Source organism: Notolepis coatsorum, assembly GCF_963971535.1.
Source record: "Notolepis coatsorum genome assembly, chromosome: 4".
NCBI lineage: Eukaryota > Metazoa > Chordata > Actinopteri > Aulopiformes > Paralepididae > Notolepis > Notolepis coatsorum.
This window is the reverse complement of record NC_140168.1, coordinates 32,612,572-32,639,720: the sequence shown is the minus strand read 5'-3', so window position 1 is coordinate 32,639,720 and position 27,149 is coordinate 32,612,572. Positions and strand designations below refer to the sequence as shown.

The following is a 27,149-nucleotide window of genomic DNA, read 5'->3' as shown; positions in this document are numbered from 1 at the left end:
TAACAGATTGCAGAATGGGTACAATACAGTACGGCTCAATACATACAATTGTTAAGGGGATGCAGACCTGAGAAAGACGTTTGTCTTGTTTCCATCAGGGTCCCCCATTTTCAATTCATATAGACATATATGACATACATGACATACAGATAGTCAGTACTGCTACATCTATACATTTATGACATACCAGATTTGCAAATACAGTACTGTTTGTGATACAGAAGGAGTCAAGAAAAGGGAGTATATACATTTGACGTAGAAACTGTACATTGGAGGAGGTTGGGTGGGGGGGGTTGGGTACATTGGGATATTGACAACCATACTGGGTAATTTACATTGGAGGTGGTTGGGGGGGGGGGGGCGGGGGGGGGGGGGGGGGGGGCGGGGGGCACACTGTATAAACAAGTAACACTGTACATTGAGGGGGGGGGAGGAGACACTGTACAAACAAACACAATTGTACATTGAACTATTGACAAAACCATACTAGGTAAATGACTGTACATTGGAGGGGGTTGGAATGATTGGGTTAGGATATTTACAGGGGCCAGTGTTGAATTGCAGTCTCCCGTAGGTGTCCCTTGAGAGAGGTTTTGAAAGTGGGTAGTGATCCACATTCCTTTACAGCTTTGGGTAGGGCGTTCCACATTGATGTGGCATAATTGCGAAACGTGTTTAGTCCCTTATTTGAGCCGAATCTGGGTTTAACATGATTTGTGGAGCTCCCTCTGGTGTTGTGATCGTGGTATTCACTGACCTTTGGGAAGTATTTTGACATGTACATGGGTACCTTGGTCGTGTAGTGTATCTTGTAGACCAGGCCCATTGCAAGTTGTTGTACTCTGTCGTCTACTCTAAGCCATCCTAGGTTGTCGAAGTGGGCAGGGGTGAGGTGGGTTCTAGGAGTAAGGTCAAGCAGTAGTCTGACCAGTTTGTTTTGAGATGTTTGTAATTTTGTTTTTAGCGCCTTTGAGGTGCTTTGGTACCATGAGGTGCAAGCATAGTCGTAGTACCCCTGAATGAGTGCTCCTGCCAGAGTCTTCAGGGTGTTCTTGTTTACCAGAGAGGAGATCCGGTACAAGAATCGAGTTCGTTGGTTGACTTTTTTTATTACATTGGATGCCATTTTGTCACAGGAGAGATTAGCCTCTAGGATGGACCCCAGGTAGGTAATTTCATCTTTCCTTGTGACAATATTGTCACCCACTGTAACTGAGAAGCCGTCGGTCTTGCTGAGTTTGTTATTTGAACCGAAGAGAATGGACTCTGTTTTGCCCATGTGTAATGATAGTTTGTTATCAGCGAGCCATATGCAGATTCTGCCTAGTTCCGAGCTGAGGGTTTTTTCAACCTGTAACTTGTTCTTGTCAGAGACCAGCAGGGCTGAGTCGTCCGCAAACAGGAACAAGTTGCAGTCACAAGCTGACGACATGTCATTTGCATAAATTAGGAACAGTAGCGGTCCTAGTATGCTTCCTTGTGGAACACCACAGCTCACTGTGAGGGGGGGGGATAGGGTACCGTTTACCTCCACCATCTGTTCCCTCCCCTCAAGGTAGGATTGCATCCAGCTCACTGATAGACTATCAAAACCAATTGCTTTTAGCTTGTCAATCAGAATGGAGTGATTGACCGTGTCAAAGGCCTTTTGTAGGTCCAGCATGACCATGCCGCAGTATTTGCCTGCGTCCACCTCTTGTTTGATGTGGTCATTCAAATAGAGAAGGCATGTGTCAGTGGAGTGGGATGTTCTGAAGCCAGATTGGAATTCGTAGATTAGATTTTTTTCCGCTAGGTACTTCCTGACAAGTTACTGTTTCACTGCTGTTGTTTACACAGGCTGGGCCCGCAATTTAGTTAACAAACATATTCTAGGTTTACATTTGGTTCACTGCCTACATCTTTGGTTTTAATTTATGATAACATAAGATAGAATAATTCTAAGAATGTCAGTAAATGTCTTTTACAGGCTCTGCTAACAGATTCCCCTCAGAAACATAGTAAAAAATAAAGACCATGATCAAGTTGAAGATTGCTCACGTAGACCTATACTGGTTTTGTTATTATTATTATTATTATTATTATTATTATTATTATTATTATTATTATTATTATTATTATTATTATTATTATTATTATTATTATTATTATTATTATTATTATTATTATTATTATTATTATTATTATTATTATTATTATTATTATTATTATTATTATTATTATTATTATTATTATTATTATTATTATTATTATTTATATCTCATGCAAGCGGTCCACGTCATATGTGGTAACATCCTCTACTCTAGATCATCAGACCCTGCAGGTCTTATATAACAAGAGGTGAAAATCCAGAGCCTGCAGAATAATGAAGGACCCTCACCACCCCAACAACAGCCTGTTCAAGCTGCTGCGGTCAGGCAAACGCCTGCGCACACCAGCAACTAGGACAGAGAGACTTCGGCTCAGCTTCTTCCCCCAGGCCATCAGAGTCTTGAACACTGAACTCTCCACACACAAGCACACATGAGCACACACACAACACACACACTATATACGCTCACACACTAGCAGTCACTTTAACATGAACACACACACACATGCTGCACACGCTCACACTCATGGTTACTTTACACAATGAAAGGTCACTTTAAAAACAAGAACGGGAGTGGTTCTTGTATAGTAAACAGATGGATAGCAAGCTAGCATAAGGACACATAGTATAACTGTAGATTGTATAGTATAGCATTGTATAGTAGTGTACATAAGACCCAGTGCCTCATCCGTAGCTAACAGTGTACTGCACTATCGCAGGACCTTAGCATGTCTTACCATGCTTTTTGTAAACTTCATGTACATATACCTGATATGTCTTTATTCTTATTCTTGTATTATTGCACAAATGTCTTATTCTCATCCTATTGGATTCTTATTATTGTATTATGGTATTATTGCACAATCATTGCGGGCAAGACCCCCCGCATTTCACTGTATACTTGTATGCCATGACAAATAAAACTCTTGACTTGACTTGACTTGACTTGTGGTGTAGGAAATAATGTATTTGGTACGCATCCAAGAGGCCACGTGCCCACTTATCTCGGAGGTGCGGTCGGGTGTGCCCACACTTTGTTGTGTGTATATAAGTCTGGCCGCCGCCTGAGTTCAGCATCTAAGTCTCTGCTGAAACAGTCAAGATGAGTCTCACACCCAAGGACAAGGCCGCCGTCAAGCTCTTCTGGGCAAAGATTGCCAGCAAGTCTGAGGAAATCGGAACCGATGCTCTCGGCAGGTAAGCCTAAATCTCTGCAGTTTGGACCTTCTGGTGGAATGTTGTGAATGTGGTCTGTATTTAAAACGGCACCTGACAACTGTTCTTACATTGTGTCATTTCAGGATGTTGGTGGTGTACCCGCAGACCAAGACTTATTTCAACCACTGGAAGGAGACAGCCCCCGGCTCTGCTCCGGTCAGGAAGCACGGAATGACCATCATGGGTGCAGTTGGCGAGGCCGTAGGGCTGATGGACGATCTGACCGGAGGCCTTCTCCCTCTCAGTGAGCTGCACGCTTACACACTGCGAGTGGACCCCTCCAACTTCAAGGTGAATAGATTGTGTCATGAGATTCACCAGCTCTATACATTAGTATATATATCACATGACGATACACGTGAATAACGATATGCCTGCTCTCTTCCTCTAGATCATCAACCACTGCATTCTTGTAGTTCTGGCCATCATGTACCCCAACGACTTCACCCCCGAGGTCCACGTGGCTCTTGACAAGTTCCTGGCTGCTCTGGCTCTGGCTCTGGCCGAGAAGTACCGATAAACTGCAAGCAAGAGGAGAAGCATAACCCATGATGCGCTCTATCTTTGAATCTTATGAATAAATGTCCAAACGCAAGACAATTCGTTTCCTGGTGGTTGTTGTTGTTATTGTTATTGTTGTGAGTGAATGACAAATTGTTGTTGGTGGTAGGATTACAGCTCTCTCTATCAGGTGGGCTAGTCGGCATGGCCTTAATAAGATCATTGGTGGATCAATAATAGCCTATAAGCACACTATCTCAATAGCTTACTGAAAGTGACAAATGTAGACTGAGCCATGAGGCCTTACCACTTATTTGTTTTAAATGAGTTTAAGTTTAAGTTTATTTGCAAAAGGGACCGTGCATATTAATCAACATTAAAATGTAAATACGCCAGAATTAGCCAGAAGGCTAGATTTTATCTGTAGTCCCTGGCCAAGATGTTAAAAAAGGTTATCACACATAACATACATCAAATAGCCCTCATAAAATACAATTCATCATCACAATATACACATTTGAACAAAAATACACATAAAAAACAGAATAAAGCTGAATTGCATATACACACAGTTAATGAATTTAGCTGTGGGTGCAGTGTTCTTTGAGCCAGTTTTTAACAGTTTTATTTTTAATTGTTCAAGCGTGTTAAAGGTCCAGATATGTGTATAGGCATAGTGTTCCAGTACTGTGTGGCTCTAACAGAGAAGGCAGATTGTCCAAACGCACAGGAGAGGAACCACGCAGTCTCTTTTGGATGAGGACCTTGTGTGTCTTCCAGATTCCAGTATAAATCCAGATTAAAAATTACGTGGAGCTATGTTGCACAAGTCAACTTTTATCAGCTTTTAGTAAATCTATGTTTACTGATTTAAACTAATATTAAACTAATTTATTAACCCATACTTTGAATCAAGATAATGGTGATTTTAACAACAACAAAAGGAAAACGGCCAGCTGTCAGATAAGTGCTACTTAATTGTTAAATAGCTCTACATTCCTACAGCCATCACTGAAATAGGGTACTTTTGACTAGTTTTCACCTACAATTTCCACGTGAACATGTTGAACAGAATAAGCAACATATTCTCAGTAATAAACTTTGAAGAAGAAAGGATGGACAATAGACTATTAGGCTACTTAGGATATAGTATATTATACTCTTGTTTCATTCAATCTATATAACATTGAATTTCTTTCTTTACGTCAAATTTCCATAATTATCAAGCTCATAATACAAAAATAAGAACAATAAACTATTAATATTAGTATTAGTGGTATATAGTACTAATGTTATAAAGCTATATAATTAATATGATGTCATAATGGGCTATACATTATTGTTATTATAATAAAGTGTTTATCTCGATTTGTTGCTCCTAAAAAGGATGAAAGTAAAACAAGTTTGTTAATCCTGTTGTTTTTTTAAATATAATTTAAATATAATCATAATAAATAAATAATACATACATACATAGTATGTATGTATGTTTTTATTTATTTATTTATTATGATTCTATTTAAATTATATATTTAAAAACAACAGGACTAACAAACTCATTTATTATGACAAAAGACATTGCATTTGAGCTGTTGTGGTATAGCCTGTGTATTTAGCTAAATGTATAGCATTTTGATGGACCAGCCCACAATCCTCCTGCGACCAATCAACAGCATGCAGACTTTCTCTGCTCGTCATCTTGTATTATCTAAAGATCTGTAGCATTTTGATGGACCAGCCCACAATCCTCCTGCGACCAATCACAGACTGGGAGGGGAGAAGGGTTCCTTTAAATAACGGTTACAGACACAGACCACAAGTACTCATCTCTTTCAGTTTCAGAAAGTACTCTTACAGAGAAAACAGCCAGCAACATGGTTGAGTGGACAGACTTTGAGCGTGATACCATCCAGAAGATCTTCGCCAATTTGGACTATGAAGCCACAGGCGCTGCAGCTCTGTCCAGGTGAGCTGTTTGTTGCTGTACTTGTCTTTAAAAGAGACAGGTGTTACCTGTAGAATGAATTAGACAGCTAACCAGACGTGGTTCATGTGCACAATGTTTCGTAACAAGTAGTGTAAAGAATTACTACCTCAAGTTCAGGAATAATAATTACAGTTATCCCATCAAAAACAACTCGTTACTCCATTACTTCAGCTACCGAATGCTTACTGGTCCCATGTAACGATGTATCCATGTGTCTCTCTGTTTTCCAGGTGTCTGGTCGTCTATCCCTGGACCCAGAGGTATTTCACCAGCTTTGGAAACCTCTACAACGCCGCTGCCATTATCGGAAACCCGCTGGTCGCCAAACACGGAGCCACCGTGCTGCACGGACTGGACCGCGCTCTGAAGAACATGGACAACATCGCAGAGACATACAAAGAGTTGAGCGTCCTGCACTCCGAGAAACTGCACGTGGATCCAGATAACTTCAGGGTACGACACGTAATTCTACACAAAATACATGCATTATTATTCTGCCATTTCTCAAAGTGGTCCTATACTAGACCAACAGCGTAGGGTGTTTTGTTTACAAGTTGCAGCCTAATCTAATGGTTGAACATCTCCTCTTGTGGTGCAGCTGCTCGCCGACTGTCTGACCGTGGTCGTCGCAGCCCAGTTGGGAACTGCCTTCACCGCTGATGTGCAGGCAGCTTTCCAGAAGTTCTTGCGCGTGGTGGTGTCCGCCCTGGGAAGGCAGTACCACTAGACGAGACAGCAGAGCGCCATCCGAGGACCACCATCTTGTCCCTATCCTCTGTCAAAAGAAAATAAAACAATCTTGAAACAAGAAACAAATTGCTTGTTGTCCATGACTGTGTTCATTAATGCAGGGCTTCATTAACTCGTCATTCGAATAGGCTTTACCTGAATAAGCGAATCAATAACATGTATTTATTTATTTATTCATGTATTCATGTATTTATTTATTTATTTATTTATTTATTTATTTATTTATTTATTTATTTATTTATTTATTTATTTATTTATTTATTTATTTATTTATTTATTTATTTATTTATTTATTTATTTATTTATTTATTTATTTATTTATTTATTTATTTATTTATTTATTTATTTATTTATTTTTACTTTATTTACTTTCGTCCTTTTTTCATATTATATATTACATTAGATTTAGATTATTCTGTTATTAGATTATATGTTGTAACTATTTATTTTAGGGCAAATATAACTGAGAGGGCATACATATACCCTCATCTCGCACCTTGTTGCCCATATGCACATGTCCAGAGTTAATTATATTGATTTGTTATATTGTTTACACTATACTGTATATGGGGGGGGGGTGATTACTCAGCCCTTGTGTGTGTGAATGTAACAAGTTCCTAACGTTTTCTTTCCCCTATTATTGCATGCACACTTTATTCATTGTTTTAAATTATTATTTTCTTAAGTTATTTTGTGCATCACTCTGTTTTGAATTTGATGCAAATTTGCAATGCATGAGGGTCATCCTTTTGTGTTAAATGGCTGCATAAAGCAAGCATTTGTTGACTCTCATGTTGATAAGAGTATTAAAACTTGGAACTTAAAGGTAGAAAAAAAATGTAAATAAGAAAATGCGATTAATTATGGACAATCATGCGATTAATCGAGTTAAATATTTTAATCGATTGACAGCACTACTTATAATATATATATATCTTATCTTAATAAAGCTACTACAGCTTCCATCCTTCACACCTATAATAATTATAATAATAACAATAATGTATAGCCTATTATGACATCATATTAATTATATATCTTTATACTATATACTAATACTAATACTAGTATTAATAATTTATTGTTCTTATTTTTGTATTATGAGGTTGATAATTATGGAAATAGAATAAATTGGAGAGAGAAATGCAATGTTATGTATAGATTGAATGAAACAAGAGTAGAGTATAATATAGTATATCCTAAGTAGCCTAATAGTCTATTGTCCATCCTTTCTTCTTCAAAGTTTATTACTGAGAATATGTTGCTTATTCTGTTCAACATGTTCACGTGGAAATTGTAGGTGAAAACTAGTAAAAAGTACTATTTTTCAGTGATGGCTGTAGGAATGTAGAGCTATTTAACAATTAAGTAGCACTTATCTGACAGCTGGCAGTTTTTTCTTATATGTTTGGCCAAAACTCATTGCATTTTCCTTTTGTTGTTGTTAAGAAATCACCATTATCTTGATTCAAAGTATAGTTAAAATTAGTTTAATATTAGTTTAAATCAGTAAACATAGATTTACTAAATGCTGATCAAATTTGAGTTGTGCAACATAGCTCTGCATAATTTTTTATCTGGATTTACTCTTTTAAAACAAATACGTGGTAAATTAGGCCTCATGGCTCAGTCTGCATTTGTCATTTTCAGTAGGTTATTGAGATAGTGTGCTTATAGGCTATTATTGATCCACCAATGATCTTATTAAGGCCATGCCGACTAGCCCACCTGATAGACAGAGCTGTGATCCTACCACCAACAACAATGTGTCATTGACTCACAACAATAACAATAACAACAACAACCACCAGAAAACGAATTGTCTTGCGTTTGGACATTTATTCATCAGATTCAAAGATAGAGCGCATCATGGGTTATGCTTCTCCTCTTGCTTGCAGTTTATCGGTACTTCTCGGCCAGAGCCAGAGCCAGAGCAGCCAGGAACTTGTCAAGAGCCACGTGGACCTCGGGGGTGAAGTCGTCGGGGTACATGATGGCCAGAACTACAAGAATGCAGTGGTTGATGATCTAGAGGAAGAGAGCAGGCATATCGTTATTCACGTGTATCGTCATATGTTAATGTAGCTGGTGAATCTCATGACACAATCTATTCACCTTGAAGTTGGAGGGGTCCACTCGCAGTGTGTAAGCGTGCAGCTCACTGAGAGGGAGAAGGCCTCCGGTCAGATCGTCCATCAGCCCTACGGCCTCGCCAACTGCACCCATGATGGTCATTCCGTGCTTCCTGACTGGAGCAGAGCCGGGGGCTGTCTCCTTCCAGTGGTTGAAATAAGTCTTGGTCTGCGGGTACACCACCAACATCCTGAAATGACACAATGTAAGAACAGTTGTCAGGTGCCGTTTTAAATAGAGACCACATTCACAACATTCCATCAGAAGGTCCAAACTGCAGAGATTTAGGCTTACCTGCCGAGAGCATCGGTTCCGATTTCCTCAGACTTGCTGGCAATCTTTGCCCAGAAGAGCTTGACGGCGGCCTTGTCCTTGGCTGTGAGACTCATCTTGACTGTTTCAGCAGATACTTGGATGCTGAACTCAGGCGGCGGCCAGACTTATATACACACAACAAAGTGTGGGCACACCCGACCGCACCTCCAAGATAAGTGGGCATGTGGCATCTTGGATGTTTACCAAATAGATAGTAGATATATTTACAGTAGTAGATACTTTATTGTCAGAACAAGTCTGAAATTATTAATTGCTTGCATCACAAGTGACCATGGGTGATGTGGACATCTTGCATAAGATACAAATAATAATTATATATATATAAACTCGCTCCATTAAGTGGACACGTGACATTTTGGATGATTTCCAAATACATAAATACGTAGATAAATAGATACAGAAGCTATATTTACAGTAGATATTTATTGTCAGAACAAGTCTGAAATGATTGCTTGCATCACAGGTGATCACATGTACAGCTTGTATGAGATAAAAATAATAAAAATAATTAAAACAAAATTTATTATTATTTATTATTATATTATATTATATATATAAATATAAATATATATATTATATATATAATATATAAAAAAGAAAATCGCTCTGTCACCATTTGTGCCCAGTATAGCTGCCTACGGGGGGGGGGGTTCAGAGCCTGCAAAATAAATTTACTGTAATAAGTGTGGGTGACCGGGCAAAGCCAGTCACACCACACTATTAAAATCTATACACTTTATTTATTCTTTATTATTCCGCAGATTTTTGTCCGCTAACTCAGCTTTCGTACCACATACAAGTGTAAGCTATCAAAACGACCGGCTTGGTCCAACTCGAGTTGCTATTACTTTTTGGAAAGTTCACTGCACCGTTTGGCTACAAATAGACTCTGAACGGGCAATTTTGGTCCATGGGAACAAATGGCGGATGTTAATAACTAGTGTAGAAACTGCTTTTTTTGTTTTATCATCACCTTTTGTAAATTGCGAGAGGGATCTCAATTTTGGACGTAGATATAAAAACAACACACCAAAACGATGTCACAACTGTGCCCTCGCTGATAAAATAAATAAATGGAATTGGACATTTCTATCTCAACTTATGGCCATTTCTTTGACAGTCATGCTCCACATACACACTAATGGACTCTCCACTCTTGCTATGGCACCTGAATTTCCTGAATAAGGGAATATCTTTTTATTTTATTATGTAGGCACTAAATGTAAGCCTAGAATATGTTTGTTAACTAAATTGCGGGCCCTTTGTAAACAACAGCAGTGAACCCTCTCACCCAGAGTCACACCAACCATCAGAAAGTCAACCCTGAACCCCACCATCATGGATAACTCTCTAGTCTAGATCATTGGATGTATCAAACCAGCTCACTGATCATGTGTGTCTTTAAAAAAACCACAGGGAAAATTAGAAGCTTATATGACTAGACAATTCCGCGCAGGGAAATTGTGAAAGTGTGGATGATGCCTGTGCACCACCGGCCAATGGGAGAGGGTCTCTCGCGAGTCTCTATGACAAACGGTTCAAAAGATACAAAAAGGGGGCGCGGCCTAAGGATGTGGTCAATATAGACCAATGAAAGAGGATATCCCTACTGAGTACAATGGCACAACCCACAAATGTCTACGACAAACGGTTCAAAAGATATAAAAGGGGCGTGGCCTAATGATTGGGGGAGTGGTCAACATAGACCAATGAAAGAGGATATCCCTACTGAGTACAATGGCACAACCCGCAAGTCTCTACGACAAACAGTTCAAAAGATACAAAAAGAGGGTGTGGCCTAAGGATCGGGGGAGTGGTCAACATAGACCAATGAAAGAGGATATCCCTACTGAGTACAATGGCACAACCCGCAAGTCTCTACGACAAACGGTTCAAAAGATACAAAAAGGGGGCGCGGCCTAAGGATCGGGGGAGTGGTCAACATAGACCAATGAAAGAAGATATCCCTACTGAGTACAATGGCACAACCCGCAAGTCTCTACGACAAACGGTTCAAAAGATACAAAAAGGGGGTGTGGCCTAAGGATCGGGGGAGTGGTCAACATAGACCAATGAAAGAGGATATCCCTACTAATGCCACAACCTGCAAGTCTCTATGACAAACGGTTCAAAAGATACACAAAGGGGGCGCGGCCTAAGGATCAAGGGTTAATCCCCTGAGGGGGGAGGAGCCGAACCATAGGGGCGTGGTCAACATAGACCAATGAAAGAGGATATCCCTACTGAGTACAATGGCACAACCCGCAAGTCTCTACGACAAACGGTTCAAAAGATACAAAAAGGGGGCACGGCCTAGGGATAAAGGGTTAATCCCCTGAGAGGGCATTGCTAGGTCATGGCAGCACTGAGTTGATTGACAGCTCCCTCTGAAGGTGCTCCCATAGTCGAGCGGACTGTACGCGGACCTCCGCGGACCAATTTCCTACATGTCTTGCGCCAGTTTACACAATTTTTCCCACGCTGTTCAACTTCTGTCATGTCGTCGTCATCCGATGTCAATAAAGAGTATCTTATCTCCGTTTCCAATATTTCGATAATAAAACGGGCAGTTTTACACACTTAAATAACAGGTATATAGGCAGCGAGGTGCAATGTACTGTATAGGCTTGCTCAACATGAGGTGGACAGCGCGTGGTGCTGAAATTACGCATTGCATGAAATAAAAACACCAGTTCTGTATCGTATCGCTCTCGCTCGGCATCGCTCTCTGCACTATCTCGCATACGTGCACGCGCACTGAATAAAGACCACAATGTACCTTTAATCCCAATATTCGTCTGACCACACCCCTATCAGCTTACCCATATAAGCAGGGGTGGGGCCACCCACTCTCCTCCTTCTCGCTTTCACCACAAGGAAGAAGTGCCTCGGTAGATCCCCACACTTGACACCATGATGGAAGAAAGGTTTAGGAGCAGCTTTGGGAAACAAGGATACGTTGACATCATATCTTTATTTTCTCTCTCACTATTTTCGAGAAAATACGGCAATATTGTCTTCGTACTGGAGTGTCTGGAAGATGATGATCATTCTAAAAACCCTCCACCGGTTTTCGTATTGGGAGCACGCCGCTGCATGCTTCTCAACTGCAGTTCCTTGCTGTGTTTGTTGGGGTGAAACCTGTCAGGCCACAGCTGAACTGTCGGACATGCCGCTGTTGTGAGAAGCGGTGCGTTCCAGGTTGGGTGAGTAGTGTTTGCTGGCGGGCTCCACTTGTCTGTTAGTGCTATGGGGGCTACTTGACAAAGTTTATGGAAACCGGCCCCAGGCTAGGGTCCTTTGTTCAGCCACCTAGGCGACAGAAGGCCTTGGTCTGAAGACCATTATAGTTTTAACTAGTGGGCCGCGACCATTGACACTGGTGATCCCTGTGTGTTCTGGACGAGTGGATTCTCTCTGTCACCGTGTTAAGGCCCCATCTTTCATATCCAAATGAGAGTATTCCTTCACGAGGGGATATGTGCATGTAATGTGCGATAGCGGCAGATTCATGTTCAAAGTCAGTTACACAGGCCAGTTGGTACTGTGCTGATTCCGTCGGATGTGGTAAAGTCACCGTTGTGAAGCGGTGTTGACATCTTGTTTTCTCTTTTCTCTTAAAAAGTGAGGAGAGGTTCAGAACGGCGGCCTGTCTGGGTGAGTGTTATGTCATTGTTTACATGTTCATAGCTTACGGTTAGCCAGTCAGCTGTTAACTGCTGCGTTAGCCTGCTGGATCGCTGCATGGCCTGCTTAGGGCCTACTATTAGCCAGTCAGCTGTTAGCTGCGGGGCTAGCATGTCGTGGTCGCTAGGTAACGTTAGCTTGCTGCTATGGCCATGGCCTGGCGCGGGGTAGCTTAGCTTCTCGCGCGCCGCCGTGAGCTCGCTTCTGATCGCGTGCGTCGTTAGATCGGCGTCTCGCGAGCAGAAGCAGTAGCACCCGAACGGTTGGAGCGGCCGTTAGCTTGATGCTAGTCTGTTGAACGTGCTTTGATTTTAACATGTTTTACACTCTTGACCACGACGTCATCCTTGACAGGGGATGTTTTCGTCGACCCTGCCCTGAGCCAGGACGGCAAGGTTGCATCAACAGGGGACTGTAGTGCGGGTTGGGGCGGTGACGCTGCCCAGTTCGGACAACACAGGAGCGGCTGTGTTTCCTACGGTGTCTGTGACTGCACTTCGCTGATCTGCGTTCCGGGTAGGAACGGGGTTGACCAGACCTCATAACACGTCTTCTGGTTTTACTTTGCTAAATGTATTGTGAATAACGGTGTTTTTCCCAAAACGTGTGTTGCTACAATGCATTTAGGATACGTTGCGGGTTATGTGTGAGCTGTTTTTGTCACTGGCAGTTAGCTTCTCCGTGCAAACGGGATGTAATGATCTGGTTGTTGTGTGAGAAACACGGCCGTGTACTCACAACTAAGGTAACTAACCTATGAAGCTATGCTTGGTGACAAGTGAGTAAAAGAATGTTCTTCCTCAGACTGTAATGACAATGAACAGTGTGTTCACACATTAACAGGTTTTCCTGTTTTAACTGGCCGTATTGAGGGTAAAATAGGAGGATTGTGTTTCCCCCCCGGTTCCCTGGGGACTTTTTCATCCTCCTATCAGACATGTTGTGCATTAATTGTGTCTTTTGTGTGGTAGGGATACGATGTAACTCTTAGCTTGATTGCTGAGGTTGTGCTAAATCTGCTGGAGAAACTTATTTCCTAAAGGGAAATTGGTTTGGTTGCTGTCATGTGTGCTTAGCAAGGCCTGTGGTCGATACTAATCAAGAATGATGTATTCTCTCATTGTGAAAAAAACGGCGTTCCTCTGTTGAGTGTTTTTGCCATTTTTTGTAGGTGATGATGGGTTGTGTGTGTCATGTGACCTACAACTGGGTTGTACTGGCCACAGAAGCACATGTGTATGTTGGACCGGGGTTCTTAGAGCCCTCTCTATTCTGTGTTTTTCCTTAGTAAAAATCAGATAGCAGGTTAGCTCATGCGCTGTGTGGAGCTGTGAAACGCTTCATAGAGCTGACTATGACTGTGTCATATTCTCTTTTTGTCGTTACATCGTATCATGGGTGTGGGGTCGTAAAGGGGTGAACTGGTAACCTTTCCTCTCCCCATTGTTCTGTCGGTCAGGGGTACACCCCCTGTCCTTCAAGGTTCCCGTCACGTGGCGGTTCGGCACGTTACGGGGGGGGGGGGGGGGGGAGGGAGTTCCTGGTCCCACGGCCTGGTATATTGGGCGTGTGCACCGCAGGAATTCCCCCGCCATAGAGTACGTCACCGTGCGCGTCTCTGTTGGTAGGACTTCCGTGTGCTGTTCAGGTCCATGTGATGGATCTGTTTTCAGGGGGGGTGGTCAGGGCTCCTCCTCACCAAGCGCCTATTCGGGCCTTCTGTGAGTTCGGACTCCTTCTTCCATGTGAGGAAGCCTCCATCAGAGTACAGAGCCTTCCTCCTCAGATTGTCAAAGTGAGTGGACCCTCTAGAAGGGTCCTTTTCTATTGTATGTATATTCGATTCAATTCGTTTATTGAGTGTGTATGGGTTCAGTGCCTCTTCCCCGGAGGCCCTAAAACCAGTTTTTTACATGGCTCAAGGTGCAATATATTCTTTTCAATCTGTACAGCTCGCGTGGGAAGTCTCTCTGGGGATCCCCGTCTCTTTCCTATGGGAGGGTGGTGGGATGTAAAAATGTGAACATTTTTTACCCCGGCTGTGTAGACTGGGATACATACTGTTGATGCTTCCTTCTTTCTATTCCAGAAGTGTTGGAGTTAGGGAGTGTCACACCCCTCTTGTCGTTCCCCTGGGCGCCTTGGGGATTCAATGACAGGTCTAAATAGCCTGTTCATTGATGGGGGTGTGTCCCGACGCACGTATAGTGCTAGCTCGCTGTAAACAGGCGATTGACTGGCACGCCTTGGTTGCTTGTGGTTGAAACAGCGTTTTTATAAAGCAACTGAGATGGGGGTTTTTCCTCTTCCGACGACCACATCCCATGACCTGGGTGGGTTGTCGACGGATTCTCGTTCATGTCTGGGGGATGATGACGGGATGGATCTGAACATATGTGGTGGGGTCTCACGCCCTTGGGGTGGGCCACCAGGCGCGGTTCGTCCGAACGTCTGGGTGGCGCCTTCTTTTCATGTTAAGATCAACACGCATATCTGCCCTTCTCCTGGAGTAGGCATGTCGGCGTGGTTAGGGCACGGGACTGGTTCTGGTCACGCTGGTCCAGATCAGTTGAACCCGTTGTCCGCCGGGGATGCAGATCTGCTGTTCTGGTACCCTGAGGGACTTGGGCTTTTTTCAGGGGGAAAAATGCCAGGTCGGTCTGGGTGTCACAGGGTTAAGCGCTATGGAGACCCTGGTTGGGTATGTTTTTACTCAGCACTGTCGTCATGGCTTACAGCCATGCCATTCTGTACGCGCTCGATCTCGTCGGATCTCGGCCGCTACACAGGTTGGTCCTGGTTAGTACTTGGTTGGGAGACCGCCGGGGAATACCAGGTACGGTGTGCTTAGGGGCTGGTTCTCCATTATTTTTCGCTCCTCTCTCACGCATGGCGAAGAGGGGCCTGTGGGGGTGGTTTTTTGACCTCCTCTGGTGACCCTGTGCTTCCCGTACCGCCAGGCCCGGTCCGAAGTGATGTTTGCGACCCGTAGGCCTGGGTTAACCCTTTTTGGAAACTGAAACACTTGTACTGCGGTATAGCCGGTGTATACCCGCAGGTGTGTTTTGGAGTTTTTTCTTGAGGGGTTATAGGAACAACCACCGCATTGGGTAACACCGAGGTGGTTGATTCCCTGGTGTGTTGGAGCAGTGTCAACTCCCGGGTTCACCGTTTGAGGGTGCCCCTGCACGTTCATGACGTCTGCCAATCGTGTCAGCCTTCTCTGCCTCGACCCCTCTGGGTGGGGGTTTTTAAATGGAGGCTTGGTCATGCAACACCGCCAGCTTACGCTCCTTCCGCCGGGGCGGCTGTGTTCAGCTGTCCCCTCTGGCGCCTGTCTCGTCCGCAGTCTCCAGGCTAGGGTTAACAGCCTGTTGCCTGGTTTTTCCCCGGTGCGCTGCCTGCTTCCGTTGGTTAACTTTTTTTGTGTGCTTACGGCCATGCTGACTGCCTGTTCTGCAGGGTCAGTGTGCCAGGCGGTGTACTATTGGGGGGACAGGGCCCGCTCGGCTTACGGCCATACCAACCTGAACACGCCCGATCTCGTCCGATCTCGGAAGCTAAGCAGGTTCTGGCCTGGTTAGTACTTGGATGGGATTCCGCCTGGGAATACCAGGTGCAGTAACTGAGGGGCCTTTGTCCGAATACGCTGGCGATGTGGGGGGCGGGGCACTACGTGCCCACCTGGTGGGGTCTTGATGCTGGCATCATGGACTTCTCCGGGCCCCCATTCTAGGGAGTCCAGTCCTTTTGGTGGGTCTGGGTCTTCCTTCGTGCTCCGCTGCTACGGCCTTGCCACGGGGTTGGGTTTGCCCTTGACCCCGTGATTCTGGGGGCAGTAACGAGGTTGTTCCTCCGTTCGTTCCCGGGTGGCATGCGGGTTGTGCGTGTGTGTAGTCGTGGGGTCAAGCCACGGTCTGCTCACCCTGTGCGTTGAGTTGCTTGAGTGCCTCTTCGCACGGTCGGGTCCGTCGCCCTCCCGTGAAGCCCCTAATAGGGGGGGGTGCCCGCCATTAGGGTGGGTCGGGGGGGCTCGGCCCTCCCTGTTCTGATGGTTTGTGGGGGGCTGTCAGCGGGGTGTATTTGTCGGCCGTTGGCTCTCGCTCGGCCTCCCTTGTGCAGAGAGCGATGCCGAGCGAGAGCGATACGATACAGAACGTTAGGTTATGACTATAACCAAGTTCTGTTAGTATAGCGACGCTCGGCATCCGACGCCGCTGCAGCCTTTGACCTCGCCTTGTGGCGAAAGCTTGGGAAGGAGGAGAGTGGGTGGCCCCACCCCTGCTTATATGGGTAAGCTGATAGGGGTGTGGTCAGACGAATATTGGGATTAAAGGTACATTGTGGTCTTTATTCAGTGCGCGTGCACGTATGCGAGATAGTGCAGAGAGCGATGCCGAGCGTCGCTATACTAACAGAACTTGGTTATAGTCATAACCTAACGTTTTATTTCGTAATATTGGAAACGGAGATAACAGACTTGATAATATTTAGATAATAAAACTGGCAGTTTTACACACTTCATTTAGAAAAGCCATTCTCTTTTGCGAGTGAAAAAGCGAGTGTTCAGAGTAAAATGCAGATCGGCGTCACATTAAATGCAAGTCGATGTCAACTAAAACGCCAAGCAGCGTTTTGTGTGACACCAAGTCAGCGGCGCGGACGTCCGCGCATTAGAGAATAGGAGCTTCGCACTTGGAGTCCGCTTTGGGTACGCTTTGAACAGTGGCGAATATTCATGGAAGCCAAGGGAAGCCAAGCTTCCCCAAAAATATAAACAGTAAAAAAATATATATAAAATATATATATATATTAAAAAAAATTATAGTTTACAATAATAGGAAAATCTATATTTTTCATCTCTGTGTTATAATAATTTTCTCCCTCCTGGAGAAATTAACCGAACGAGCGAAACTGTGCCCACTCTCTCTAACACTGTCACTGACTGAGGCAGCCCATACTGAGTCTGACTGAGGCCAGCAGTCTGCTGGTAGCATTATTTTGATTGACATTTGGAGGCTTTTTAGACGCTAGGCAGTTTTTTTTTGTTTATTCATCCATTACCTCCTTATTAGCCAATAATATTCTAGCTTAATAAATGGGTTGGGCTTAGCTCCTAAGCCTATCACCGTCGCAGCCTGGTACTAGGGTTAGGGGGGGAGCCAAGCACTGTATTATTCTTCCAATCAAATCACATTAAAAGCTAAACGTGACAACAACGTCATCGCCTCACGGGCAATACAATTTAGGAAGCAGGAAGGACAATGCTCTTTTAATGTTCAGAACTACAAGTAAAGTGGCTAACTATGGCTAGCTGGTTCGGCTATGTTTTGTTGGGAGATATTTCAAGATTCATTTTCAAGACCTTTACTGGGGACCAGCACACCACTGTGGATATTCTGATTTAACAAATCTATCTGTCCAGGAGGACCCACATTGGCCAGGTAAGCCTGCATATAGCTTGGTTGCTAACTAACGTTATCAGAGTCAGTGTTAGCCCCTACAGCTGTATCATCAGCAGTCACGAAAAGGGCTAAGTCAGTGTAAACAAACGAACGGCATTGTTTGATTGATTGAAAACTTTATTTATGGACTGGCATGTACAGGTATAAAAACTGCAGGATGAGAGAGACGAGCAGTTTGAGTGACATTAGGGGGTGATTCTGGACTAGGTTACCCATCTCAACTCTATCTTAAGTACACACTATAATCAGATCTTGACATATTCCTATTCCCATTAATAACGATACTGTATACTGTGGGATTAAATGTATAATTCACGTTCAATGTTAATTTAGTCATTTATGTTATTCTGTTTAATAGGTTGTTTATACAACTAGGTGGTTCCTTATCTCATTGTGGTGTCCTTTATGTCCTGTATTATGTATGATAAAGACAGACCACTTTGTGACATTATCCTAGTGGCTGTATATAGTTTAATTAATAGAAGCCTAGTACTGCTCTTCTTAAGGCTCACAATCACCCCTGACAAGAAATAGTGTAGGCATATTATACATTTCCTGAATCCTTATTGGTCAGAAATATTCACATCTTAGCTTGAATGAAAGATGACATAGTCCCCTTTAAAATGATACCAAGACAATATGGTGAAACATTGACAGATGTCCTCTGTGAGTCTAAAGCAGGATATGCACCAGCATCTGAAATGCAATTACCTGAGGGGGTGGGTATACTTCATGACTTGATAATTATGATAAATAATAAAGAATAAATAAAGTGTATAGATTTTAATAGTGTGGGTGTGACTGGCTTTGCCCGGTCACCCACACTAATTACAGTAAATGAATTTTGCAGGCTCTGAACCCCCCCCGCCCTTTATTCAGGAAATCCAGGTATCATAGCAGGAGGGGGGAGGGGAGGTATGGACAGGGTAATAGTAAATGGCATAAATATAGGCAATAAAATTTGATCTGAATATAAAGATATGAGAAAAAAGAAACGGTGTAAGCAAAGGTGCGGGTGAGGGTCTGTATGCCCTATCAGTTATATTATACATTACAATAAATATAGGCAATAAAGAATCTTATCTGAATATATACTATCAGTAAAAGTAAGAGTAATTACAGTAAATGTAATTTACACCTCAGAAACTGCAGACCAAGATCAAGTTGAAGATTACACACGTATAAGCCACCTATAGGGCACAAAAGGGTAATGGAGCGATTTTCTTTTATATATATAATATATATATATATATTATTATTATTATTATTATTATTTGTATCTCATACAAGCTGTACACATAACCCGTGGTCACCTGTGATGCAAGCAATCATTTCAGACTTGTTCTGACAATAAAGTATCTACTACTGTAAATATATCTACTATCTATTTGTTTATCTATTTTGTAAGCATCCAAGATGCCACATGCCCACTTATCTCGGAGGTGCGGTCGGGTGTGCCCACACTTTGTTGTGTGTATATAAGTCTGGCCGCCGCCTGAGTTCAGCATCTAAGTCTCTGCTGAAACAGTCAAGATGAGTCTCACAGCCAAGGACAAGGCCACCGTCAAGCTCTTCTGGGCAAAGATTGCCAGCAAGTCTGAGGAAATCGGAACCGATGCTCTCGGCAGGTAAGCCTAAATCTCTGCAGTTTGGACCTTCTGATGGAATGTTGTGAATGTGGTCTGTATTTAAAACGGCACTTGACAACTGTTCTTACATTGTGTCATTTCAGGATGTTGGTGGTGTACCCGCAGACCAAGACTTATTTCACCCACTGGAAGGAGACAACCCCCGGCTCTGCTCCGGTCAGGAAGCACGGAATGACCGTCATGGGTGCAGTTGGCGAGGCCGTAGGGCTGATCGACGATCTGACCGGAGGACTTCTCCCTCTCAGTGAGCTGCACGCTTTCACGCTGCGAGTGGACCCCTCCAACTTCAAGGTGAATAGATTGTGTCATGAGATTCACCAGCTCTATACATTAACATATGACGATACACGTGAATAACGATATGCCTGCTCTCTTCCTCTAGATCATCAACCACTGCATTCTTGTAGTTCTGGCCATCATGTACCCCGACGACTTCACCCCTGAGGTCCACGTGGCTCTTGACAAGTTCCTGGCTGCTCTGGCTCTGGCTCTGGCCGAGAAGTACCGATAAACTGCAAGCAAGAGGAGAAGCATAACCCATGATGCGCTCTATCTTTGAATCTGATGAATAAATGTCCAAATGCAAGATAATTCGTTTTCTGGTGGTTGTTGTTGTTATTGTTATTGTTGTGAGTCAATGACAAATTGTTGTTGGTGGTAGGATCACAGCTCTGTCTATCAGGTGGGCTAGTCGGCATGGCCTTAATAAGATCATTGGTGGATCAATAATAGCCTAAGCACACTATCTCAATAACCTACTGAAAATGACAAATGCAGACTGAGCCATGAGGCCTAATTTACCACTTATTTGTTTTAAATGAGTAAATCCAGATACAAAAATTATGTGAGCTATGTTGCACAACTCAAATTTGATAAGCTTTTAGTAAATCTCTGTTTACTGATTTAAACGAATATTAAACGAATTTTAACTATACTTTGAATCAAGATAATGGTGATTTCTTAAAGGAAAACTCCAACATTTTGGGAAATTAGCTTATTTAACATCTTCCCTGGAGTTAGACAAGAAGATACATACCTTTTTTGTCTCTGTGCATGCATTAGGCTTAGGGAACAGTAGCTCCGTTAGCGTAGCTTAGCTTCATCACTGGTCTTACAGTCACCAAATACACTCCAAATACAACTCCAAAACGTTCCTGTAAACATGTGACCTGTGTATTTACCACGTGGAGAAATAAAAAATAATTGAATTCGACAATTACGTTTTCTAAGCAGATATACTCGGAACAATTTTTTGCCTAAGCACTCGTCTCTGGGCGCAGTGATTTCAGTGCTACTTTCTAACGTGACGCCGTGTTTGTTTACATTCTCATTTCATTCAAATGATCCGAACCGATTGAAGTTTATGGATACCATGACTTAAAACCCTCTTACCTTGACGATTAAAAGCCTCCCCAATTTAGAAAACAGTAATCCAATGGCTGGTATTGATAATATAATACTAACTACTGCACGAAGCTAACCGGAGCTAACACAGACCCGGACGGTCGCTAAAGCAAATATAATGACTTCCTTTCTGGGTTTTCAAAATAAAAGAGCGACGTCTATAGCAGCGGAAAACGTTTATTTTGTACATTATCTAACGTTAACACGAACCTAAACTAAGATTTTACTCTTTTCTTTTTTTCCATTCAGTATAACCCATTCATCCGTCATAGTCTCTGCTGCACCCCAGCGAAGGGTGAGGCAACGCCGCTGTGTCCTGGTGAAGAGGGAGCACTCCCTGCCTCACGGCTGGGTCTTGTTCCGGGGAAAGCACTCTGCTGTACGCGCCAGAGAGTTCCAAGTAACCGTGGCTCTGCATCCGGCAGAGAGTTCCATGTCCCCATGGCTCTGTACCATGCGGCAATGTCCCCCGGGTCTGGCCTTCCAGGTCATTGGCCAACCCCACCGTGGTGGCTCCCCGGGTCCTTTGGCGTAGAGTATTACAAGGCTTTTTCTTTCAAATTAGTGCCCGTCCTGAAACCAATGTACATTGAAATCGGGGAGGAGATTGCGGGGGGAGCAAATGAATGAATGTGGATGAGAGCCTTGATGTAAGTGATTGCAGATACGGCTGTGGGGGTGCTAGAGACATGATCGAATAGACTTGTATGCGCCTGAATCTCCTGAACACGGCGCGACCCATTCCTAATCGATCAGAACTAAATCGGCAGAGAAAAAGCCTTTTTAAGCACCTATTTCCCATGCACATGCGCAGATTGCCCACAGATTGCCACGCATACCCGCCCTGGAATGTTCCATTAGAGGGGGTCTTGTGGTGAGAATGTGAGCGTAGTTTATTACACGCTAAACATCGTCCATTTCCAAGATAATCCAGTCTTTTTCCATAGATCGCGAGATAAAATGCATTATATGCAATAAGCCCAAATCAAATCAAATGTATTTGTAAGGCCCAACAACACACGTTAATGTTAAGAAGACACGTCTTCTTTAAACAAGTCAAGACGAAACATCACAATAAATCAAGAACTAAACAAAAACACCATAAAGTCCAAAAGATTTAAAATAAATGCAAAATAAATGCAACACTCCCAGACATACCCCACGCGAAGGTAAGGAAAAACTCACTAAAACCTAGCAATAGGAAAGAATGCACCACAGGCAATGTGGAGGAGAGAAACCTTAGAAGAGCCATTCAAGGGGGGATCTCCCTTCTTAGATGTCAGTGATAGTAGTGTTGTAATAAAACAGGTGAACAGTTGGTAAGCATGCAATCATGTGTAATGAAACACAGATAAGTGCATGCGATAGCAACTGAACATTTTGAAAGATTAAAAATAGAGCTGATGGCGGATCTATTTGAGGCAAAGGGGCGGCACAGAGAGGGTTGCATCCTCCCGGTCATCATCACGGGACGTCCATCACTCACAGGGAGACGGGACAGGCGTTAGACAGTTTGCGTGATTGTAATGGGCGGACATAGCAATAGATACAAGTGGTAAGCATATATGTGAATAGAATAGATATATGTAGTAAGCATATTATGTGAATAGAATAGAAGTACTTAACCCAGCAATGAACTCCACGTCTAAACCATGTTGACAGACCACGGACAGAAGACGGTAAGAAGCTGATCCATGGCCTCTGTGGTGCACGTAGAACAGTCACTGCAATCTTGGCCAAGACCCCGAGACATCCACCACCTTGGTCAGCACTACGAGACAACCACTCAAACCAAACCGTTCTGGTTGATCCCCTGAAACCCCAAATACTCCCAAATCAAAGGTATATACCATATACATATGTGCATTCACAAAATCACTAATGGATGTGAGACTGCTACGCAGTGCTACGATGAAAGTCCTCAATGATGTCCTCAATGCCCTTGACTCCAAACTCTACTGTGCTGCTTCCTTTATAGATCTGGCCAAGGCCTTTGACACTGTGGATCATGAACAGCTTTTGGAGCGGCTGAGAGACATTGGTGTCACTAATCACAGTGTAGCATGGTTCGAGAACTACCTCTCTGATCGCACTCAGTCAATAAAAACCGACAACCTATTAACCCAGTCCCTATCCATCTCTAAGGGGGTCCCCCAAGGCTCCTTACTAGCTCCAATCCTCTTCTCCATCTATATAAACAACATAGGCCAGTTCGCTGGAAACTCCCTAATTCACCTCTATGCTGATGACACAGTCCTGTACACCTCTGGTCCCTCCCCGGATGCTGTCCTGAAAACTCTCCAGGAGAGCTTTCTAAAAATCCAAGCTGGTTTCTCCGCCCTTTGCCTGGTCCTAAACACCAGCAAGACCAAAGTTATGTGGTTCGGCCACAAGGGTACCTCCCAGACTGGCACCATTGTAGCCGCCGATGGCAAAAAGCTTGAACTGGTCACCTCTTATAAATACCTGGGAGTGTGGATCGACACCAAACTCTCCTTCTCTGAACACCTAACTAAACTGCAGGCCAAAGTCAAAGCAAGGCTTAGCTTTCTGTATAGGAACCGTTCCTCCTTCACTAGATCTGCTAAACTCACCCTGGTCCAGATGACTGTCCTGCCGCTATTTGATTTTAGCGATGTAATCTACCGCTTGGCCCGTAAAGGTGATCTAGAGCGCTTAGATATCCTATATCACTCCGCCATTCGCTTCGCTACCAATGCCCCCTACAGGACCCACCACTGCGAGCTATACTCCCTAGTAAACTGGCCCTCCCTGGAGATTAGACGCAACATCCACTGGCTGGCCTTTGTATATAAAACACTTCTAGGCCGTAATCCCCCTTACCTTACTCACCTAGTCCACCCTCGTCCACTCCCAAATTACCACACCCGGTCAGCCACACATATCCTGGTAAACGCCCCCCATGCCAACTCCTCACAAGGCCGTTCCTCCTTTCAGTACGCAGCAGCTGATAGCTGGAACACACTACAAAAAACCTTAATATGGAAACGTTTATTTCAATTCGATTGTTTAAGTAAACTTTAACAAACTCCCTAGAGCACATTTGTAGATGTTTCTCCATGTGCTAACACCATGCTGCCACTATTGTTCTGTTGTCCGCCAGTTGTTGTTCAGTTCAGTTGTTGCTCTGTATGTATGTCCTGCCTTTTTAATAATGTTCCTTTGTGTTTTATTTTTATTTATTTGATTTTATCCCCCATCCCCTTTCCCCTAGGGGGCTTTTTACCCCCAAATAGGCCGTTATTGAAAATAAGAACTTGTTCTTAATTAACCTGCCTATTCAAATAAAGGTTTGATGATGATGATGATGATGAACTCAAAACTGTGATCGTGTTTGTCGAGGATGTTTTACGTCCGGTAAAACACAAAACTGTGATTGTTACAGAAACATGTTTCAGGTTCGGTAAAATAGACATAGGGGGTCCTTACCTTAGCCAGAAGGTAATCCAAAAAGAATAATTCCAATGATCCCATCGGCGATCACGATTACTCGTTTATATGTATTACACGTGTTTACGGGACACTATAGGTTTTGAGGCGAGCAGATTTGCTAGAGGGCAGACCCCAGGTGGTGAGAGCAGGCAACTGCACCTCCTTATCCATCACCCTCAACATAGGGGCCCCCCAGGGCTGTGTTCTGAGTCCCCTCCTCTACTTCCTGTACACACATGACTGTGTGGCACAGCGGAACAACAACACAATCATAAAATTTTCTGACGACACAGTAGTGGTGGGCCTGATCTCTGCAAACGACGAGAGGGCCTACCTGGAAGAGGTTAAGGTCCTGGCGGGATGGTGTCAAGAGAACAGCCTCTCCCTGAACGTCAGTAAAACAAAGGAGATGATTGTGGACAGCCCCCTCAGCATCGACGGGGCACCGGTTGAGAGAGTGAACAGTTTCAAGTACCTCGGAGCCCACATTTCCGAGGACTTGACATGGACCACACACATTGACAGTGTTGTGAAGAAGGCACGGCAACGCCTCTACTTCCTCAGGCGCCTAAGGAAGTTCCAAGTCAGTCAGAAGATCCTTAAGAACTTTGTTACGACCCTGGCTCAAAGGGACGCAACCTATGTGCAAACAGACACCAAAACCTGTGTTTTACCCAAAAGACTACTCTAACAATGAAATACTGGTACAAACTAAAGAACAAAGAATGGGAGAACGTGACAAGTCTCTGTTTCCACACACTCCTCTAGCCACAGTCAGACTGCATGTGTGACTGAGGGACTGGCTTTAACCTGCCAGCAGGTATCCAATCAGCAGCAATTAGGTAATTAGCAGCCCTCACCTGCATGCCCAGTGACACAGGAGTGATCAAGCTCATGGTACATAACAAACTTCTACTCATGTACAATAGAGAGCATCCTGACCGGCAATATCACCTCCTGGTTTGGGAATAGCACCGCACAAGACCGTAGCAGACTACAGAGAGTGGCCCGTTCAGCCGAGCGCACAATTGGAGGGGGGCTTCCCACTCTCCAGAACATTTACAACAAGCGGTGCATGGGTAAGGCTAAGAGAATTATCAAAGACTCCAGCCACCCAAACAACTGCCTCTTTGAACTGCTGCGGTCAAGCAAGCGCAGAAAGACTCAGAAGAAACTTCTATCCCCAGGCCATCAGGTTGCTCAACGAACAATAACACTATGCAACAACCATCAAATGCACTCACAGCACACACATCCACACGCACACACTCACTTTAAACAAACAACTCACTGCAGCACCCACTCTACTGCACTTTAGAACACCTAAACACACTTTATATTTATTGGCAAAGAATTTGCACTACAACCCATACCTCAGTACACCTTACTGTAAATTGTACCTCATCCCATTTCTGCTTGCACTATATAGTATATTGTATATTAGTATATTGTATAGTATATTGTATGGTAACTCAGTTACTTCTACTCTGCATTGAACATTGTACATACTGAACACTTGTGTCTACGTACGTGACTTCTATTTTTTACTTGCTATACTTATTTTATTTTATACTTATCTTTTGTCTAGCACAGTCTCTGGAGCGTAACAGAAAGAAGCATTTTGTATAAAAGTATTCTGTACTTCTGTATGACAACTAATAAAGAAACTTGGACTTGAACTTGATTGCTTTGGAAGAGCTCCTCCCCCTCAGAGCGAGTCTCGATAGTCTGGTTCATTCATTGCCTCTCCTGACCCATTTCTTTCTGAGTTCAAAAGGTAGGCGATACGGCCACCTGGTGAGATTCGATCGGCATTGCAATTCCAACGTAGGAAAAAGAGCCAGGGACACAGAATGATCCGGATGATGGTTTAGAACGGGGATCAGAGGAAAAATATCAAAGGATCAAAACCCGAGAAATATCGGGTATATGACGCTCAACTGCTGCCGAGATAACCAGAGAAATATCGGGTATGGCGCTGAATGAGTTAATACTAGGATGTTTTCTAATCCAGTCAAATCCAATCAAAATCTGGATGAAATTTATCAAACATTTTAATCTTGATCAGATGAACAAAGACCATCTTTTCACAGCCGTCACAGATGAATGCTACTTCTGCTGGTTGGCACCAACTCAGGTTAGTCTTCTTTGTTCAAGTTCAAGTTCTTTATTAGTTGCCATACAGAAATACAGAATACTTTTGCATGAAATGCTTCTTCTGTTCTGTACAACAAGTCAGCAGGAAGGGTACAACTCTGGCAGTAAGGTAAGTAACATTGTTCGTCAAACAGTGTCAAACTTGAGTGCTACAGTCTTGAGTGCATAGTAGTAAAGACATATTAGCATAGTAGCTGGTAATATATGCACCATAGATTCCTTAGTAGCAAAGTGCATAATACGAATAGTACTTCAGTACTATTAGTAACTCAAATAGTAACTCATTCAGAAAGCAGCGGCCCGCCTGATCTCAAACC

General features: G+C 43.5%; 4 protein-coding genes across 4 annotated transcripts; 3 read left to right on the top strand and 1 right to left on the bottom strand.

The window, feature by feature from the left end:
- The first annotated feature begins 3,150 nt into the window (after positions 1–3,150).
- Positions 3,151–3,910, top strand: LOC311227177 (hemoglobin embryonic subunit alpha-like). The gene is made up of 3 exons (XM_084312724.1): positions 3,151–3,289; positions 3,394–3,601; positions 3,702–3,910. The coding sequence occupies exons 1-3, from the start codon at positions 3,195–3,197 to the stop codon at positions 3,828–3,830; spliced, it is 432 nt and encodes a 143-aa protein (XP_084168850.1). The 5' UTR covers positions 3,151–3,194; the 3' UTR covers positions 3,831–3,910.
- Positions 3,911–5,635: 1,725 nt separating this feature from the next.
- LOC311226275 (hemoglobin subunit beta-2-like) lies at positions 5,636–6,614 on the top strand. Its single transcript, XM_084311678.1, has 3 exons — positions 5,636–5,777; positions 6,029–6,251; positions 6,397–6,614. Exons 1-3 carry the CDS (start codon positions 5,686–5,688, stop codon positions 6,523–6,525), a joined length of 444 nt encoding a protein of 147 aa, XP_084167804.1. The 5' UTR covers positions 5,636–5,685; the 3' UTR covers positions 6,526–6,614.
- A 1,753-nt stretch (positions 6,615–8,367) lies between these two features.
- On the bottom strand, positions 8,368–9,103 carry LOC311226276 (hemoglobin embryonic subunit alpha-like). Its single transcript, XM_084311679.1, has 3 exons — positions 8,976–9,103; positions 8,664–8,871; positions 8,368–8,576 (listed from the first exon to the last, which is right to left on the bottom strand). The coding sequence occupies exons 1-3, from the start codon at positions 9,068–9,070 to the stop codon at positions 8,448–8,450; spliced, it is 432 nt and encodes a 143-aa protein (XP_084167805.1). The 5' UTR covers positions 9,071–9,103; the 3' UTR covers positions 8,368–8,447.
- Positions 9,104–19,684: 10,581 nt separating this feature from the next.
- LOC311227174 (hemoglobin embryonic subunit alpha-like) lies at positions 19,685–20,409 on the top strand. Its single transcript, XM_084312720.1, has 3 exons — positions 19,685–19,797; positions 19,902–20,109; positions 20,201–20,409. The coding sequence occupies exons 1-3, from the start codon at positions 19,703–19,705 to the stop codon at positions 20,327–20,329; spliced, it is 432 nt and encodes a 143-aa protein (XP_084168846.1). The 5' UTR covers positions 19,685–19,702; the 3' UTR covers positions 20,330–20,409.
- Positions 20,410–27,149: the final 6,740 nt, after the last annotated feature.